The 19,653-nt window shown below is 47.9% G+C and overlaps 1 protein-coding gene across 3 annotated transcripts in view; it reads left to right on the top strand.

Moving 5' to 3' along the window:
• ASTN2 (astrotactin 2) overlaps window positions 1-19,653 on the top strand; it is an 898,930-nt gene that overhangs the window by 633,409 nt on the left and 245,868 nt on the right. For all 3 annotated transcript variants that reach the window (XM_082402209.1, XM_082402208.1, XM_082402210.1), the window contains 2 exons: window positions 15,773-15,897; window positions 19,075-19,179. In XM_082402209.1, the coding sequence (XP_082258335.1) occupies window positions 15,773-15,897; window positions 19,075-19,179 (230 nt within the window). The remainder of the gene's footprint in view (window positions 1-15,772; window positions 15,898-19,074; window positions 19,180-19,653) is intronic.

Raw genomic sequence — 19,653 nt, 5'->3', positions numbered from 1 at the left:
TAGATCTTATACATATTAGATTTATACCTAAGTATTTCATTTTTTGGTGTCAGTGTAAATGGTATTGTGTTTTTAATTTCAAATTCCAATTGTTCATTGCTGACATATTGGAAATAATTTGACTTTTGTACATTAACTTTGTATCCTGTAATTTTGACAAAATCACTTATTCCAGGAATTTTTGGTTGCTGCTCTTGATTCTTTGGGATTTTCTATTGAATATTATTTTAAAAATTACATTCTTATTAATAATGATGATGATGATGGTAGTTAAGAGTGCATAGTAGGAGGTGCCATGTGCATGCCACATGCACCATCTCATTTAATTCCACAACAACTTACAATCACCAGTATTATTATTTAGTCCCTATTACAAATGAGGAAACTGAAATTTAGTAAAGTGTGGCAGTCTATCCAAAGTTGCAAAAGGCAGAACAAGACTTAAACCTTGTCCTTCTTACTAGGAAACAAATAATAACCATAGCAACAGTAACCACAACTCAGTTAAATATATACCAGGCTGTTTACATTCATTGCCCCTTTTGATCTTTGTAACTGAGTCTATCAAAATTGGTACTATTATGATCCTCACTTAACAAGTGCGGTAACTGAGGCTCCTGAAATGAAATAAGTTTCCCAGGATCACACATCTAGTAAGAGGTGGAGTTTAAGATCCATTCTCAGTGCATGTGGATACAGTTATTATAGGCAAACTTGAGGCTGAGCATGGCCATGTGATTTCATATGACAATGTGATCAGTAATTAACAAGGCTGGAAGCTAGATCCAGGGTCTTAGAAACTGAATTTAATTATATTTTGGTGTCAGATTTTGAAAAGGCCAAAAATTGTGTTCATTAATTGGATTTTTGTTTTCCTAGGCCCCTTTAAAGTTTTGACATCCATTGATTTTAAGGAGCACTTAAAAGCCATTTTCAACTGTCCTATAACAGTATGCACACTTCACCTTGGTTATCATGTAAACTGGCTAATGTCCACACTAGCTGGGTTCTGGATTTGGCTACAACTGATGTCAGATGTGTTGGAATTGAAAACGAAGGGATGTGAGAGATGGTCAGGGCTCCTCATTAGCACAGTGTTGCAGGAAGTACGTGCAAATAGTGCTGCCTTTTCTACTGCCTTTGGGTGTTTTCTTCCTCCGTTGCTAATGACTAATAAAAAAAGAGGGAGAGAGAGAGAGCAAACAAGAAAGCAATTGCTATTAGATTTTCTTCTACTGCAGTAGGTTTCTCATTTTGCAAAAGCTCATTAGAGACGGCTATACGGGAAGACTTCCAAGATGCCCCAGGGGGAATGGGAAAGACGAAAGGGAAGTAGAAACTTTCAGAGATGTGACCCCAGCCACAAATTCACACCAGAACCAGCTGTTCTGAGGTCACATGTTCAGATTCTAAAATTCACCTCATGGCTTGGATTAAAAAAAAAAATAAAAGTTTTCCCTCTCTACTAGCAGGAATAAAGTTATTATAAGTGCATTGATGCTGTGTGGTTAAAATGTGGCTCTGATTTTTCCTATCTGTTGCTTTAAGTTAGAGTTTTGAAGCATCTTTTTTTTAATTTCTTTTTTTTTATTGGAGTATAGTTGATTTACAATGTTGTGTTATTTTTAGGTGTATAGAAAAGAGATTCAGATACATATACATATATCTATTCTTTTTCAGGTTCTTTTCCCATACAGGTTATTACAGAGTACTGAGTAGAGTCCCCTGTGCTATAAAGTAGGTCCTTGTTGATCATCTGTTTTATATATAGTGGGGTGTATATGTTAATCCCAACCTCCTAATTTATCCCTCCCCCAACCTTTCCTCTTTGGTAACCATAAGTTTGTTTTCTAAGTCTGTGAGTCTGTTTCTGTTTTGTAAGTAAGTTCATTTGTATCATTTTTTAGATTCTGTATATAACTGATATCATATGACGTTTGCGATAATCTCTAGGGCCATCCATGTTGCTGCAAATGGCATTATTTCATTCTTTTTTATGGCTGAGTAATACTCCATTGTATATATGTGCCACATCTTTTTTATCCATTCTTCTGTAAATGGACATTTAGGTTGCTTCCATGTCTTGGCTATTGTAAATAGTGCTACAATGAACATTGGGGTGCCTGTATCTTTTTGACTTATGGTTTTCTCCAGATATATGCCCAGGAGTAGGATTGCTGTATCATATCATAGCTCTATTTTTAGTTTTTTAAGGAACCTCCATACTGTTCTCCATAGTGGCTGTATCAATTTACATTCCCACCAACAGTGCAAGAGGGTTCGCTTTTCCCCCCACCCTCTCCCCCATTTGTTATTTGTAGACTTTTTGATGATGGCCATTCTGACCAGAGTGAAGTGATAGCTTATTGTAGTTTTGATTTGCATCTCTCTAATAATTAGCGTTGAAACATCTTTTTATTCTTTTAATTTGGAGTCTAACCTACTAAAGGTTCAATTTCACAAATGTTTTTGAGACTCTTCTATATATCTAAGGCTTTGTTGGGAGCTGGAGAAGGAGAAGGAAGACACAGTCTCTGCTCTCAATGTGGGGGGAAGAGACACCTCACAACAGTCTCTGTGCTGAGGTTAGAAGAGAAGGATTCAACACATGGAGCTGGGGGGCATTGCCTCAAGCATAAATAACTCTCCTAAAAGTCAGGAGTAGGGTATGTGGTTGCAAAAAATCAAATCAACCAGCAAAACAAAAACAAAAACAAAACCCATGTTATAAAGAAAAGAATTCCAAATCAGTGGCCACCTGTCCCTGGGTTCTTATTATAGCTCTGTCATGTGACTTGGACAAGCTGTGTATGCTGTGTGGAAAGGAGTAAAACAAAAGAATCTGAGGTCTGTTCCAGCTCTAAAATCTGCATCTTTCTTATTCGTCATCAGGATAGGCTTTTTGAGAATGTTAAATTAAACTGTGCTGGAACAGTGTTCTCGACAGCGGCGGTAGCTACCATTTATTGAGAGCTTGCTAGTCCCTGGCCTTCTGCTAAGCTATTCATATTATGGACTCTCTTAATCTTTACAGCAAGTATGTGAGGCAGGGATGACTGTTATTCCCATTTTTCTGATGAACAAACAGAGGCCCAGAAAAATGCAATGTTTTGTCCAACCAGAGCCACACAGGGGATGGGAGGTGGAACCAGGATGCAGATCCAGGTGTGTCTGACTGCAAAGACTGCTTCAGAAAAGGTAAGAAAGAAGACATACAGTGTCCATGGGAACAGGGCTTCCCCTCTTGGGAACTTCCTCTTAGCCCTCTGGAGCCATTTAGGGATATCCATGTTCGTCAAGGAAATGGACCCAGGGCTGAAAGGGTCCCCAGAGATGGGAAGCGACTTGCTAAAGGCCACACAGCAAGTTAATGGCACAGCTTCACAGAACTGGTCTCCTCCAGCGCAGGATTGAACGCACATGAGGAACGGTGAGAACACACGCTAGGATTCAGGGAGAGTCAGTGCCTCAGCCCTTGGAATCATTTGGCAAGTGCTTTTGTGCCCCTGCTCTACGTCTGCTGTTCTGCTAGATCCTGGAAACAGACATGAATAATGGTGTGGGGTGGAGGGGCCCTGAACACCAGAATATGAAGATCCTAATTGGACTTGAAATATCTTTAAAGGTTCAGGGATATTGGCTTCTGCCCTTGACTGTGATAGAATTAGCAGCTAGACCTCTCAGGGAGGGAGGTACACTGGAACCCGTAGCTCAGGGCATGGAGAGAGACAGATCTAGGCTGAGTGGTGCCCCTCCCTCAGCGGGGCAGCTGCCACCTCGGACCAGGGGATTCTGCACTCACACCCTGCAGATCTGTGGGAGGGGGCAGGTTTTAGGCTTGGATCTCATCCGGCTGCATCTGGGCTGTATTTGGGGCAAGGCTAATTTTCCTCTTCAAATCTCATTTATAGCGTCTGAAAAAAAAGAGATAATGATAGCACTTGGTTGGAAAAATGCAGAGGTTGGACCTAGTGATGTCGAACTTTCCCCACCCCCAGCTCTAAAGTTTTATGCCCGGCTGTCAGGGCCTTGGATTCCTTCTCTTGAGAACTGAGAGGGACCGTTCGGGAAGACGCTCTGGAGGACGTAGTGACAGCAGCTTGTTCCCCGTGTTATGACAGGATGAGGAATCCCGGCGCTGACACACAGGCGAGGAGATGGAGGGCGAAGCGGCTGAGGAGAAGATAATGTTTCTCTAGCCTGCAATTTCTTTCAATTTCAGGGATCGCAGTTACCAGGGCAGGAGTTAGTAACAGCCATGCCTGGAATGCTAAAGTGAGTTTGGTGCCACCGGTGGAAGCGGTTTTGCGTTTAGAGAGGGAAGGCTTGTGCAATGTGTGACCCAGGCTTCAAATTCAGTGTGTGTGTGTGTGAATACACACCTGTGTATGAATGAGGGTAGGGCAGGAGAGAGAAAGACAGGTGTGAGCATGGTCGGAGAGGCGGGTAGAGGAGTGGAGCTGACAGCCCTGATGCAATTGTATGTGACCCTAGGAAAATGACCTCGCCTCTCTGCACCCCAGTTTCTCACGTTCATCATCGAGGTAATAATGCCTACTTTGCAAAATTGTTGAGAAGTGTTTTAGTTTGTTCAGACTGCTATAACAAAATATTGTAGACCGGGTGGCCTAAACAGCAAACATTTATTTCTCGCTATTCTGGAGGCTGGATAGTCCAAGATCAAGGCACTGACAGATTCAGTGTCTGGTGAAAGCTCACTTCCTGGCTCATAGATGGCACTTTCTCCCCATGTCCTCACATGGCAGAAGGGACAAGTAGCTCTGTGGGGCCTCTTTTATAAGGGTGCTAATCTCATTCATGAGGGATCCACCCTCATGACCTAATTACCTCCTAAAGGCCCCACCGTCAAATACCATCACATTGGGGGTTAAGGTTCAATGTATGAATTTGGAGGGAACACAGACATTCAGTCTGTAATGAGAAGGTTAGAAACAAATCCTCCAGACCATCTAACACATGGTATGCATTCAATAAAGGGCAGTTACTGTTATTAATGTGGGGATCCATCTGGGACATTCAACCAGCACTGGTATTTTCAGTGACTCAACCTTCATTTTTCAGCATTTCATTTAGGGGGAAAACAAAACATCCCTAGCATATTTTTGCATCGTTTTTAAGAACACGGAGTTAGACTGTTCAACGTCCAGCTTACTAGCTCTGTGAACTTAATTAACCTCTTTGTACCTCTGTTCTCTCCTTAAAAAAAAATAAAAATAAAAATTAGAATAAGGGTTCTTACCTTTCAGGATTGTTGTGAGTATGAAATGAGATATGTGCAAAGCCCTTAGAATGATGTCTAGCACATTGTAAGCAATCAATAGTTATCAGCTTTACAAATGATCCTGCTATTTTGATACTAGCTATCTAGGGAAGAAAGGGCAAGATGGGTAGGGAGGCAGCGATGAGTGAGGCAATGATCCAGGCCTCACGGGAGGGAGATTGCAGTCCCACAGCTGAAGGCATTGTTCGCCCTCCCCCCGCCCCGCATTTCCATTCAGCTAGGAGGCATTCGTTCATTCACTGAATAAGCACTTATTAAGCCCCTAGTGTGCTTCAGCCGCTGTGTCAGGGATGGATGCATAAAAGTGAATAAGACAGACATGGTCCTTGTCCTGCAGTGCCCTTGGTCCAGTGAAAGAGACAAGGAGTGACCAGGACCACAAGTCCAGTGTGAAAATGTTAGGATAGGGTACTGTGGAAACTCAGGGAAGGGGCATCGAACCCGCAAATGAAGGGAGAGGCATTGACATAATCCTGGAAAAAGACCCCACAAAACTTGAGTGTGGTAGGCAGAATAACGGCCCCCAGTATGTCCACATTTTAATCCGTGGAATAAATTATCTTACCTGGAAAAGGGAGATGAAGGGTGCAGGTAGAAATGAGGTTGCCCGTAGTTGATCTTGAAACAAAGAGATTATCCTGGATTATCCAGGTGGGCCCAGTGTAATCCCAAGCATCCTTAAAGTGGAAGAGGGAGGCAAGAGAGGAGCTCAGAGCCATGTGATTCCAGAAGGATTTGACTTGTCTTGGCTAGCTTTGAAGATGGAGCCAAGGAACGTGGGCAGCCTCAGAAAGCTGAAAAAGGCAAGGAGATGGATTCTCACCTAGAGCCTCCAGACGGTGTGCAACCCGCCTGACACCTTGGCTTTAGCCCAGAAACCCATGTCAGACATCCGACTTACAGAGCTATAAGATAATAAGTTTATGTCATTCTGGGGCACTAAGGTTGCAGTGATTTGTTATGGCAGCAACAGAACACCAATACACGGAGCCAATGATATCTTTGAGTTAGGACTGTCCTTCTAGAAAATCACTCTGGCCACAGGATGGTAAACAAGTCGGAGGGGCAAGGCCAGATGCAGAGGGCGCAGTTAACAGGCTGTTGCCATAGGCCCTGGGAGAGGGGATGATGGCTTAAACCAGAACAGACAGCTGTTATGTGCTGCATCTGTACCAGATCCTGGAATCCGAGGGGAGTCAGCCGAATAGATCCCTACAACCGAGACCTACAGGGCCTGGGATGGAGACAGACGTGCAGAGAACAGCCATCCGTGGCAGCACTACCCGACTTATCCCATGACTCTTCTTCTACTCCCCACCACATGCAGTTATGATGGAGACCAACAGGTTCTACCTCCTGAGTCTCTCTCAGACCTGTGCCTCTCACCTAAATTCTGCCATCCAGCTACTCCATGATGTCTTGGCTGGGTTGCTGCAAAACCTCGTACCTGGTCTCCCTCCCCCCAGCCTTGTTCCTTTCCCAGCCCATCCTCCACCCTGCATCCAGGCCTTCTTGCTAAAGCTCCAATCAGATGGCATCACTGTCTTGCTTAAAACCTATAATGGGTCTCCTTGCCCTCAGAATAAAGCGCACCTTCCTTAGCATCATTTAGCGCACACACACACACACACACACACACACACACACACACACACCCCTACCTTTGGACTTGGCACGTGCTATTACTTCTGCCTGGACCTCACCCACACCTCCCTTCCTCACTCTCTCCCTGGGTAACCCCTCCCAATCGGTCAAGACTCACCTCCTCCAGGGAGCCCTCCCGACCTCCCCAGTCTGTGTTAAGTGCCCCTCCCTGGGTCTCTGAACCTCCTCTATGAATCTTAAACTACCACGTTAACCTATAACTGCATCTTTATTTTTTATTTTTATTTTTTTAATATAAATCTGATTCTTTTTTTTTTTTTTTGGCTGTGTTGGGTCTTCGTTTCTGTGCGCGGGCTTTCTCTAGTTGCGGCGAGCGGGGACCACTCTTCATCGCGGTGCGTGGGCCTCTCACTGTCGCGGCCTCTCTTGTTGCGGAACACAAGCTCCAGACGCGCAGGCTCAGTAGTTGTGGCGCACGCGCTTCGTTGCTCCGCGGCATGTGGGATCTTCCCAGACCAGGGCTCGAACCCGTGTGCCCTGCACTGGCAGGCAGACTCTCAACCACTGTGCCACCAGGGAAGCCCTATAACCGCGTCTTTAAATAGTTAAGGGTTCAAACATTTTTTTCACTGCAACTCAGTTATGCAAAACACTGTAGTCTTCTTAATTTTCTACAGCCGATATAATGTTTCCCTCAAGTTTTCATTCCACTGACAGCAAAAAATGTAGTTCAACTTGCCAGTTAAGGATACAGAACATACTCTTTAGGGTAACTGTTTAGTCTGTTCAAAGGTGAACTCCTCAACAGCCAGCCCTGTCTTTCCCTTACCAGGCAGTCTCCCTGACCTCCGCTTGGCCTCAGGGTGCAGATGGGGGCTGGTAAACATGTGGTCTACTGGATCCTTGCTGGTGTCCACTTTGTGATTTCCTGTTTGAGCTTGGCTCTCAGCCCTTGCACTGGCTGCCACTGTGATATGGGTGGTCTTGGGTATTTCTTTTGAGAGGGGCTACATATTGGAATCCACTGCCAAGTCCACAGTCACAAAGTCCCCACTCTCTATGGGACCCTTGTTCTAATCTCAGGCCTCCTTCCCCATCCCCGCTTCCTTGGGAGCAGGAGTCTTATGCCAAGAAGTCTTGTCATCTTTATTGTCTCTACCCTGCGGGTGCAGGACTTGGGGGGCTGACTTCTGCTGGCCTCTTACTCACCTACTGATACCCTCTCATGGGACCTTCTGTTGGCTTTTCAGAGAAAGGGGCTCACAACCCCCCCCCACCCAGATTATACCCTGATCTAGGGGAGCAAAGCCCGTTGTTCCTGCTCACCCCCATCCCCCTTGGATTTTCCCCAAACCTTTGTTGGTATTTAAACATTTGTTGGTACTGCCCTCAAGGCTGGGGTGAGTAGGGAGGGGATGTTGACTTCCAAGAAGCCCAGAAAGAGGATTGGTGACTCTGAAGCCTGAACTCTTGGCTTCTTGGTCTTCTCTCCTGGGCAATTCCTCCCAGAACTAGTGGCAGAAAAAAAAGGGTTTTCGCCTTCCTTTTTCTGTCCTGTGGGAACTCCCCTGAGGTCATAGCCTGTACCAACTGTACATTAAAATAAGATATTATGATCTCGGTTGGCCAGGCCTGCCTTTGATGTATAAGGGACCTTCACTCCCAGCACAGGTTGGCTTTCAAAACTATTGTCTAGCTCAAGACACTACAAAGTCAGCTTTGAGATCTAGCCCAAAGCTGAGTGATGGCTCCCTTTCTTTTCTAGAAGGTATGTGCTCTTCTATCTAAGGACAGATGCCTTTGATTTAGACCAATATGACTCATAGGGAATGAAAAAGACTTCATTTTAACATTTTCAGTACCATCATTCACCTTGCACACATTTTCACACAATTTATAACATGTATCTTACACTAGGCTGTGAGCACCTTGAGGATGAGGAATGTCTTATCATCGTTTTCCCAATGCCTGGGACACAGTAGTGAAAATTTGTTGAATGAATGAATGAAAGGTTGAATGAAAGAATGACTAAATTCAGGGTGCTTGAACAGAAAACTTGCATGAAGACTCCTAATTAAGAAGCAAATCACATGAGAACAGAGTTTCTAACTGTACCCAAGAAGGGCAGACAAGCGTGAGTATCAGATTACTCACCATGAGACCCTATGACTCCAGCACCTACAGAATGGCTACAAAATCCAGCCCAATGCGTCTCAGCCTGGGGTTCAGAGAAACAAATATTTTGTACCAGCCGCCCACCCCTCCCAGTTCCAGAGGTAGGGAGTGGCTTTCCAAAACCACCCAGAAAGGCAGTGACAGAGTCAAGATGAGGACAGGGACCCAACTCCTTGATCACAGAGGAAACCACATCTCAGTCAAAGTTGCCTCTCACTTGACAGAAAGGCTTAGTTTAGCTGGAGGCGAAGGATGGGTCGTGGTTCAGACCAGGGGAGGTGTCCTCGTTGGTACCGGGCTCTTCATGGCACCCTTTCAGGAGGCTGCGGGCAGCCTAGGGAGAGCCAGGGAGAGCGGCCCCCTCCCTGCGGACACAGCAGCATGCAGGCCAAGACTCCCAGTCTTCCCTTGACTAAGGAAAAGCTACAGACAGTGCTGGCTGGCTCTGGGATGATTTACTTCTCTGGAATACCTCAATTTAAATGCTAATTTCCCCAGAACCCAGGGGTGATCGGCTCTTGCATGCTGGTGGCTGTGTATTAGTGTATCCAAAACACTCACTCACCTATTCCTAAATGGGGACAGGAGGGAGGGAGAACCGCGGGAAGGGTTGGGGGGGGGGGAGCCAGGATGGCCGAGGAGCCCAGCTTCCCTGGCTTGTCGTTCCTGTCAGCATGGCTGATGACACGGAAGCTACGCAAGGTACTTGCTCCGGGGAAAGGCCCCCTAGGTTTGGGTCGCTTGGAGGTCGTATGCAGGGGGCATGGGGGGTGAAGAAGCCTGCGCCTACTCTGTACACAGTTGAACAGATTCTTGCGGGGGCTTGTGCTGTAGCAGGCCCCGGGCTGGGCTCTCTGAGGCTCTCAAAGGAATCCAGCATCTGGTATGGGGTTCAGGAAAAGGGACTAGCATTAAAGATAACTCAGGGGCAGTTACCTGGTGGTCCAGCGGTTGCGACTCCGCACTTCACTGCTGAGGGCCCGTGTTCAATCCCTGGTCGGGGAACTAAGATCCCGCAAGCCGCGTGGTGTAGCCAAAAAAAAAAAAAAAAAGCTAACTCTGTATGGATCCTCCTCCTCACCCCTTGAAGTTAAACTCATTACTCCCATTTTACAGATGACATTAGGAAGGCTGAATAAAATGCAAGTGACCTCTCCAAGGTCACACAGCCAGAATCTGGATCCATATCTGTATGATTTCTGAGCCCATGCCCTTTCCACCACCAGATCCCAAGGTAACTGCTGGAATTTACTCACAAACAAGAGGCATGAGAGAAAAGTGACAAGAAAGATTTATTCCAAGTGGGGAAAATTGACATGGTTTCTTGGAAGGGGGGGGGTTTTGGACTGGTCCTCCTGTTTCCTCCTAGCCTTCCTCACCCCCCACCCCATCCCCTGCACCTCCCCGATGTGAGTGCACACGTGTGTTCATGTGCTCACCAAGAGTGGCAGTTCCGGCCAGCCTCTGCTGAGTGAGATCACTTTTTCCCCTCTCGTGCCCGCTAGCTCTGTGGCCCTGGCCCCTATCTGAGCTCCATGGGAGCCAGGGTGTCTGCATATTAGGAAGTTAGAGGAAGAAAAAGTAGGGTTTTGAAGCTTCTTATGGAAAGGCTGGCAGTTTAGACTAAAATCCCCAATATCCCTTGGAAACTAAAGCATTTGGGTACCCCGTAACAAAACATCAGAAAGGACTCCACATAGGTCATACACACATTACTTTTGTCTCTGGGTTTCCTTCCTTTGCTTCCTCAACAAACGTTCATTGAGCACCTACTTTGTATGCAGTTGGCACTGGGCTAGGCCCTGGGGAAGGCGCAGCAAATGGGACAGGCATCGTCTTGGCCCCCGTGGAGCTCACAGTCTAGTGGGAGAGTAGATATCCAACAAGGTCCCCAAGAGCACATCTGGGTTAGGAACTATGAAGCTCTTTCTAGAAGAAAAGAGCAAGATGCTATGAGAGGGAGAACTGGCCTTGGGAAGGTTTCTGAAGGGCAGAGGAATAATGTGTGGTCTGAGTGACAAGTAGGAGTTGGCCTGCTGCAGGGGGCTGGGGGGCAAGAGCTTTCCAGAGAGAGGGCAAATCCTAAGCCGACCCTTTGTAGGAAGTGAGTGTGCCCCGTAAGAGGAACTTACGGCCAATCAGTGCAGCTGGACAGCAGGCAGGGGCAGTGGTTCATGAAACAAGGCAGAAGGAGTAGGCAGGGGCTAGATGGTAGAGGCCTTGAGACCTTCACACAGTGCCTACGTTCTCCACCAGGCACCTCCTCTGAATTCCCACTGCCGTACCCCTAGTGTGCATGGGAGACCCCCAAACACGTTTGTGGAGTGAAAGAGACCTCCCACTCCCACAGTTCTCCTGAGTCCCCAGAACCCCAGGATCTGCTATTTTAAAAATCTTGTGAATTGTTTCCATATAATGTCAATTGAGATTGAACTGTTTTCATGGATATTTGGGGGGGAGATGTTTGTCCAAAGAAACAGTAACCCTGTCGCCGTTGGAGACACAGCTTATGCAGACCCACACACACGCAGATATGCACGTACAGTGATATCCCTGGGCTCAGAAGCACACCCCTCTCTGGCCTGGTCTCAGGTTATCCCGGTGATCAATCAGGAGCACGGGCTCTGGATTGATCCATTGAATGTGTGCTTACTGAGTACCAGGTTCTCAGCTAGCAGCCCCATTACCACTTCCTAACTGTAGACCTCAGTTGGACAAGTTCCTTAACCTCTCTGAGTATCCATATCTTCATCTATAAAATGGGAATAATAATAGTAGTTATAGAATTCTCACGTGGTGAAAATGACATACACATTCACATGTATCTTGGCACACTACCTAGAACATAGCTGATGATCAACAAATAGGATCAATAAACAAATATTACTTACTCTTCTTCCTATCTTCCTCTTATTAGGATTCGTTAGCTGCCTGGTAGTTTTTACTACACACACAGCCACTCACACACGAGCTCTGAGAATCTGGATTTGTTTTCGAGCCAACTGAGTTTCAGCCAGCACCCTGCCATCCTCCCCATCACCTTCCCCAGGTGGGTGGATTCTGAAGCTGCTGCCTGGGTTCTGTCTGAGGTCCTCAGCCCAGGGGCACCTTCCCAGCTCTGCTCGTCCCATCCTGTTTTGCCTCGCGGGAGAGCTGACTAATGCAAAGGCCCTGGGCGCCCTCTGCTGGCAGAGGCCATGCAGGACTTGTGGCCATCGCCCAGGCAGCCGCGAAGGGGCCCAGTCCTGAGGGACCATCACTGGTCCTTGGTCTTTGCTGCAGCTGTCTTGTCATTCCCTGCTCCACCCCTGCCTCCCTCCCTCCCCGCTCTCCGCACTGGCCTGTGAACTACCCCCCTTCCATGGTCTCCTACCTTCTCACGCTCTTCCTTGAGACCCTCCCTGCGTCCCGCGAAAACCTTCCTCCGAGAAGGGGAGTGTGCGCCGGCCCCCTGCCCTCCTGAGTCGGCCACTGTGCTGACACTCCCTGAGGTCAGATTGAGGTCAGATTTGCCCAGAGTCAAGCCCAGCTTAAACAGAAGGCAGAAGGATTAGAGGAGAGGAACGTGGGGCTGGCGAGGGTGTCATTGCCCCCCTCCTCTGCGATTATAAACGCATAGCCAGAGATGTGAAGTCGTGACCCTGGGTGGTAAAGTGAAAAATGATAAGCTTGCCTTCAGATCCCTCTTCCCGAAATGCACTTGGTGTGTAAGTCCAGGGAAGTCATTTCACGTCTCAGAGCCTCCATTTCCCCATCAGTCAAGAGGGGGTGTGATCACGCCCATCTCACAACATTGGAGTGAGGGTAGTGAAGTCACCTGGAGAGCAGAGCCCCTCGTATGTGGTCAGATTACAATGAGTAACAGACCCCTTCTTTCGGCTGCAGCCTGTCTGGGCTCAGTGCACCCAGGGGTGCTACGGCTCTTCCAGCTTTGACAGCCTGTGACTGTCACAGGCAGCGTCTTCAGTGCCCCGCACCTGTGCAGTGATGTGGCGTGTGGGCTCTGGGACCAGACCACCTGAGATCTCCCGCTTCCCAGCTGTGTGGTTTTAAGTAGTTACATAACTGCTTTGTGCTTCTGCTTTTCCACCTCCCAACTAGGGGTCTTAAGGACACCTAATTCATATGGTTGGGTGAGAACTAATGTAAAGTACTTGGAACATCGCCTGGTACAGAGGAGGTACTCAACAAACAGTTATTGCCATCATTGTTATTATTGTGATTTCACTAAGGCAGGCTGAAGCGCGCTTTGGATCCCCATTTTACAGATGAGAAAACTGAGGTTTGAGTGGTTTGCTCCAGGTTTCACAGCTAGGATGCAGTGTGGGCAGATCAGGAACTCAATCTTCAGAGCCATCTCAGTCTTGCCCTCTCCTATTCATAAAACAAGTGCTTGGGTCTCGGGGGGAAGGGACCCTTGGCCAGAAGCCTCCAGCCCATCCAAATCCCTGATAGCTGGCCCTACTGACTGTTCCGCATGGCTGATCCATTGTCTCCCCCACACAGCTGGGAAGATCTAAAGGACAAGGGGAGAAGCCAGTCTATCTCTGGATCCTGAGTACCTAGCTCAGGGCTGCACCCCGAGTGTGTGCTCAGCGCATGTTAGTTGAATGACTAGGGCAGGGAGACGGCCTCCACCTCATTGCATCTCTAAGGGAAGCTCTGTATCACAAGAGGCCACCTCATGAGGGGGACAGGAAGAAACTTAGTTCCTTAGGCCCTGGTGGGTGTTACATGCTACTTGGGGGCACTTCCATGGCCCCTGGCAGGTTCTCTTTTTCTATTCACATGGCTGATCCACATGTCCAAGTTTGCAGACAAATCAAAGGCCAGCCACAAACACCTAGGTGGAACCCATGACAACAGGCACACGTGTAGACATAAGCAAGTACGGCTCTGCACACAAACATGGGCACACCCATGATGCACACAATAGCATGCTTAGCTGTACAAGTGTGGGCCTAGAAACTCAACATCGTGCACACGCATGCCCAGCAGACAGTCCAAGGCCCAGCCGCTTACCTCACCAGATGTGCAGTCAGAGAGACCAGGGTCCAATCCCAAATTTACCACCTCTTAACTCTGAACTTCATTTTTCCTTTCGTGTAAAATGAAGATAATGATAACTATCTTGTGGGTCACTGTGAAGATTAAATGATTAAATGGATGCAAAGTGCTTAGCGAGATCCTAGCAAATTAAGGATTCAATCAATAATTGTCAAAGATGACGATGATGATGATGACGAAGATGCTGGTGATGTTGAAGATGGAGACAATGGGTCCTCCCCTGGATTCTGACCTCCGCAGGGGTCGGACACGGAGAAGGTGTTCACTAAATGATCGGACACGGAGAAGGTGTTCACTAAATGAATGACTAGATGGTGAGCTTTGAAGGTGCCTAGGGTGGAGTGCATGGGGACGTGGAGTACAGAAAGGAAGGTGACCCAGGCCACACAATGCTTGTTTGGCTGCTTTTGAACTGCCCGCGATCCAGGCTTCAAAGGCATTGCTTTGGCATCACAGATTTTTGTTTGCCTCTTTCTGATTTTCATTTCAAGGTTGCCCGTTCCAGGTGGCAAAATGAAGCGCTAAACATCCCCTTCCCTTTGTTCTTCAATCCCCCTCCTCCTCCTGCTCCTCGTCCTCTCCAGACTGTAGTTGGTGTCTCTAACTCTGAGGATTTCTGAATAAGAAGGGACCTCAAAAGTCAGCTCTGAATACAGAAATGCCCTGGATACCGTCCATGCCAAGTGGCTATCAAGTTTCCTACTTGCATACTCCCAGCTACAGCAAGCTCACCACCTCGCAGTGGCAGGCTGTTCCATTTTTAGGCAGGTCTATTGTCTGGAAGATTGAAGCCTGCCTCCCTGCAATGCACTATCACCTCATCCCCCACACCTTAAGACTACCTTTGTTCAGGGTTCAGTGCCCCAAGGGCACCCCGAGGCTTGTCTTCTGTTTCCTGGAGTGGCCCTGCAGACAAGCGCCAGAGGTACCTGAAGAATTTAGGGCAAGAAAGAGCACTAGCCTAGGAGTGGGGAGATCTGGTTTTGAGTCTAACCCATTGGTTGTCTGTGAGAAATTTGCTCCCCTTCTCCCGGCCTCAGTTTCCCCATCTCTAAAAGGAAGAGTTTGATCCAAAAAATCTCTTAGGATCCTTCCACTTTAGCACGCAAACACCCATTCTTTCAAGCCTTCCTTTCTCCAGCTTAGTCTCACCCGCTCTTTCTTCAAGCACTCCACGCTCTCCTCAGTTCCCTCGCATCCTGGCTCACCATTGTCACCGCTTATGTAAAGGGACATTTAGCAGCCAAAGAGACAGTTTATAGAATATCAGACTGTGTCTTAGGCAGTTGGCAGCTTTCTCCCATTAAGTGTTTAAAACTACCCTGAGATCTGACTTTCATAGAAAAAGAAACTGAGGTTCTGAGTGGACCAGGAACTTGCTCAAGATCATGCAGCTAGTAAGTGGTGGGTCAGGATTGAAGCCCAGCCTGCCGGATTCTGGAACCCGTCCTTAGCACCATGGCCTCAGGGCTGGGATTCAGGGAGCCAGAGGCATCCCAGCAAGGCCGTGCACCGGCTCACGAGTCAGTCTCTTCTGTGACTACGAGCTCCCTGCCCTCCTTCCCAGCAGCACCTGCAGCCTCCGCTTCCTCCATCTGGCAGCCTCTCTGCTCCTCTCCACAGGGAGAACAACTTCATCAAGGACTTTCCTCAGCTGGCCGACGGGCTGTCGGTGATCCCGCTGCCGGTGGAGGAGCAGTGCCGGGGGGTCCTCTCCGAGCCCCTCCCAGACCTCCAGCTGCTCACTGGTAAGACACACATGCTGGACCCCTTCCCAGCCTCCCTGACCACACACCTGCTCTCCAGTCCATCTCAGCTCTCAGCACGTCCAAGATGGGCCCTGCCTAGCCTCTGTGTTCGCGAGGGATGGGATGTGAAAGGGACCTACCTACCATTTCTTGGACTCGTATGGACTGTGCAGAGCTAGGGGCTTCCCGAGCCGAGGCCGGATTTACTCTCTTAGCAAACTTCAAGTACACAGTGCAGTATTATTAACTGTAGTCACCGGGCTGCACGCTAGATCCCAAAACCGCATTCATCCGGCATAACTGAACCTCTGTACCCTTTACCCAACATCTCCTCATTTTCCCTGCCTCCAGCCACCCTACTCTCTGCTTTTGTGAGTCCAACGTTTTTCGATTCCACATAGAAGTGAGATCATGCAGTTCACTTTTAAGTCGTTTTAAAATAAAATAAGTGGACCTCCCCCATCCCCACCCCAACCAGGAGCCTCTCTCGGTGACAGCATCTCAGTTACACAAGCTGTTTTTGAATGTGGGCACTGGGCCATCCTGGGGGCGTGGGTATCATTCCTCTCGTGTTATAGGTGAGGAATCTAGACTCAGAGAGGTGAAGGGACCGATCAGGGTCACACAGTCAATCCGCGAGGACTAAAACCGGGTGCCATGGCTCCAGGTCTTCTGCCCTTTTCACTCCACTCTGCAGTCGGTCCCCCCACCCCCCCAACCTCCGTCTCTCCCCCACTGAGAAGCCGTCTTTTGCAGGCTCTCCTGAGGCTTGTATTTTCTATCCCACTGCGGGATGCCCATCTGTTCTGCCTCATCTTCTCCCAGTTCCTCTCTTGCCCTTTTGGGGGACTTTCCCAAGATGTAAGGACCCTGGCTCTGCTTTTGTGATACAGTACATTGCGGTTCTGCATTAGTGGTACAAACTCTTAGGATTATTTGTTTTGATCTGGGGATCTTTGGAGGTGTCCTCATAAAGGAACTGTTACATTTTAAGAGGTTTTTGTTTTTGTTTTTTTTTTTACTTACCAGAAAAAATACCGCCCCCCAATCCCGGGGCTTCATTTTACCCCTAATCCTTTGGTGGGGATCTAGGATAGAGCCAGGTAAGATGGGGGTCAGGGATTGAGTAGGTCCGGGATGGGTTTTTGGTCAGGAATGGTATGCAAGGAAGTGAGTGAGTCAGTACATCGGTATTTATTGGGAGCCTACTATATGTCAGGCTCTGTTTTGTCTCTGCAGGAGCGGGAATAATATAGACCATGGCCTTGACCTCAAGGAGCTGACATTTCACTGAAGGGGCTTATATTTCAAGCTGGAATCCAGGAGGGACCAGAGATGGGGATAGTGAGGGATGGAGTGATGATCACTTATGGGGGAGACCCAGGGATGGGGTGAGGGGCAGAGAAGATGGTTTGGTAAATTTCTTGATAATCAAAAGAGGTAGTAGGGTTTTTTTTGTTTTGTTTTGTTTTCCTTGGGGACACCATTCCACCAAGGGCATAAGCCGCATCAACAGTGTGCATCAAAATATCTGCCTCCCTTTATTGGGGATGGCCCCTCCAAGCCTGCTCTGAATTAGGGCAAGCAGTCATAGACGGGGCAGAGGCTGCCTGGGTGCTGGTGTCTAGTCTTCCTGTACAGACTGTTTTCTTTGCCCTGACTCAAAACACGGCCCTCTCCTCCTCTCCCGCCCTCTCTCCTTCTCTCCCCGGTGTCTGCGGAGGAAGGGAAGGACAGGCAGAGCAGATAAACAGAGAGGACGTATTTGTAACAAAACAACCTCCCTCCAGTGGACATATCTTTGGGGATCATGAATATTTTACTTTAAAATGAAAGCCTCTAAGAAATTATATTATTCCTGAGGCTAAGGGGGGAAAAAAAAGTTGATAGTAATGGACAACTTTAATACTGCAGTAATGTCCAGGAAGAAATCATTTGTTCCAATGAGATTCTCATTTGCATCTTGGTATCAAATATCTCTTTAAGTGCCTCCTCACCAGGGGACAAGAGAAAAGGACAGAAAATGTGCCTGCCATTTGCAGAGGATACACAACAATAATAGTAACTGCTGATGTGACTGGCATTTCTTTTTCACATATTTTTTCCTGATTATAAAAAAAGAGAGTCTGCAGTGCTTAGAGTACAAAATTTAGAAAACGGAGATGAATATAAATCAGAAGACAAGGATCTTTCACACATCCACCACACTATGTTAACCACTTGCTAACATTTTGTTGTGTTTTTTTTTTCTTTGTTTATATTTTGTCTACACTTGTGTTTCACACAATGCATTCTACGGAACATGAGTTCCAGTGAAACCTAAAAACGGGGCTCCTTGGTCAAAAAAGTTTGCAAAATGTTGTGCACTATCTTCATGTACCTTTAAAATGCGTATTAATTTATTCAAGGCGCTGAGAAATTATACAGCTTTTTTTTTTTAAATCTTTTTTAACTTTATTTAGCCAGTGTTTCTTGGTCTTGTTTGAAATGGGAACCTTTTATGTGTACGCACAGGTATTTTACGAGATACCAAAGGACATCTTATGTTTCCATGTTAGGAAACAAACAGTCTGTAGAGGGTGAACAAACATAAATCGTCAGATAGTAAATGTGTTAGGCTTTGCACGTGGTCTCTGTCACAGCTGCTCAACTCTGCTGTCATTGTGCAAAAGTAGCCTTAGGCCGTATGTGATGAATGGGCTGTGGTTCTCTGGCCCCCAGTCCACACGTAGGACATTTCAAGGTTACCAAAGGACTTCCACTGCTATTAATTTATTTGAGTCTCACAATACGCCTGTGAAATAAGATCAGCCCAGGCAGCCATGGTATCAGGTGGGGAAACTGAGGCACCGTGCTATCTAGCACCCCATGGCAAATCGCCGCCAGAGTTAGTGGAACCGTAAACCCATTCTTGCTTGTAGGGTAAAGGGGGCCATGTGAGCTGTAGAGCAGAGAGAAAAGGCGGGGTTGGGGCTGAGGTCAGAGGCCAGGAAGGAAGAGGCCTGGAGGTGGAGTCCAGATAAAACTGCCAGCCCCAGAGAGAGCCCGCACTCTAGGGCCGATCCTCTGTCCACTTAGAAGAGGCGGCTGTTACCCAGAGCCCAGGGCTGCAGGGTGGGGTTGTAGGGTGAGGCCTCTAGATGCTGGGCTCACATCAGCTTCTTCTTCCCTCCCCAGGAGACGTCAGGTATGATGAGGCCATGGGTTACCCCATGGTGCAGCAATGGCGGGTCCGCAGCAACCTGTACCGCGTGAAGCTCAGCACCATCACCCTCTCGGCAGGTGAGGACTGCCGCCCGCGGCCAGGGGACTTGGCGTGATTCAGCTCAGGTCCCCCAAGGATGCTGGCGCTGGAGATGCTGAGGGAATGAGGCCACGCCCCCCCGCCATCAACAATCTCACAGGGAGGGCGGATTGACAAGCAGGCAGGACAGTGGTGTCCACACACTGCAGCAGGTCAATGCAGTAACGGGGCCGTTGTCCATTCTGGGGAGTCAGAGAGGCTCCTGGAGGAAGGGGTGTCTGAGCAGGGTGTGGGGGATGAGTAGGAGAGAGGGGCAAATCTAGGTCACACATTCTCGAAGTACTTCAGGCGTGTGGATGGTATGAGTTTTTTCAGGCACTGATTCCTCCGGTTTCTCCTGGCTGATTTCTTTTCCTGCCCATTTCCTACTCAGCAGTAATGCGTTCCCTGCTCCCCTCCCCCCACCAACACACACACACACACACACACACGCACGCACGCACGCACTGCTC

Source organism: Balaenoptera borealis (assembly GCF_965194805.1).
Source record: "Balaenoptera borealis genome assembly, chromosome: 8".
Taxonomy (NCBI): Eukaryota; Metazoa; Chordata; class Mammalia; order Artiodactyla; family Balaenopteridae; genus Balaenoptera; species Balaenoptera borealis.
Note: the sequence above shows the minus strand (reverse complement) of the source record. Positions and strands in the feature narration are given on the sequence as shown.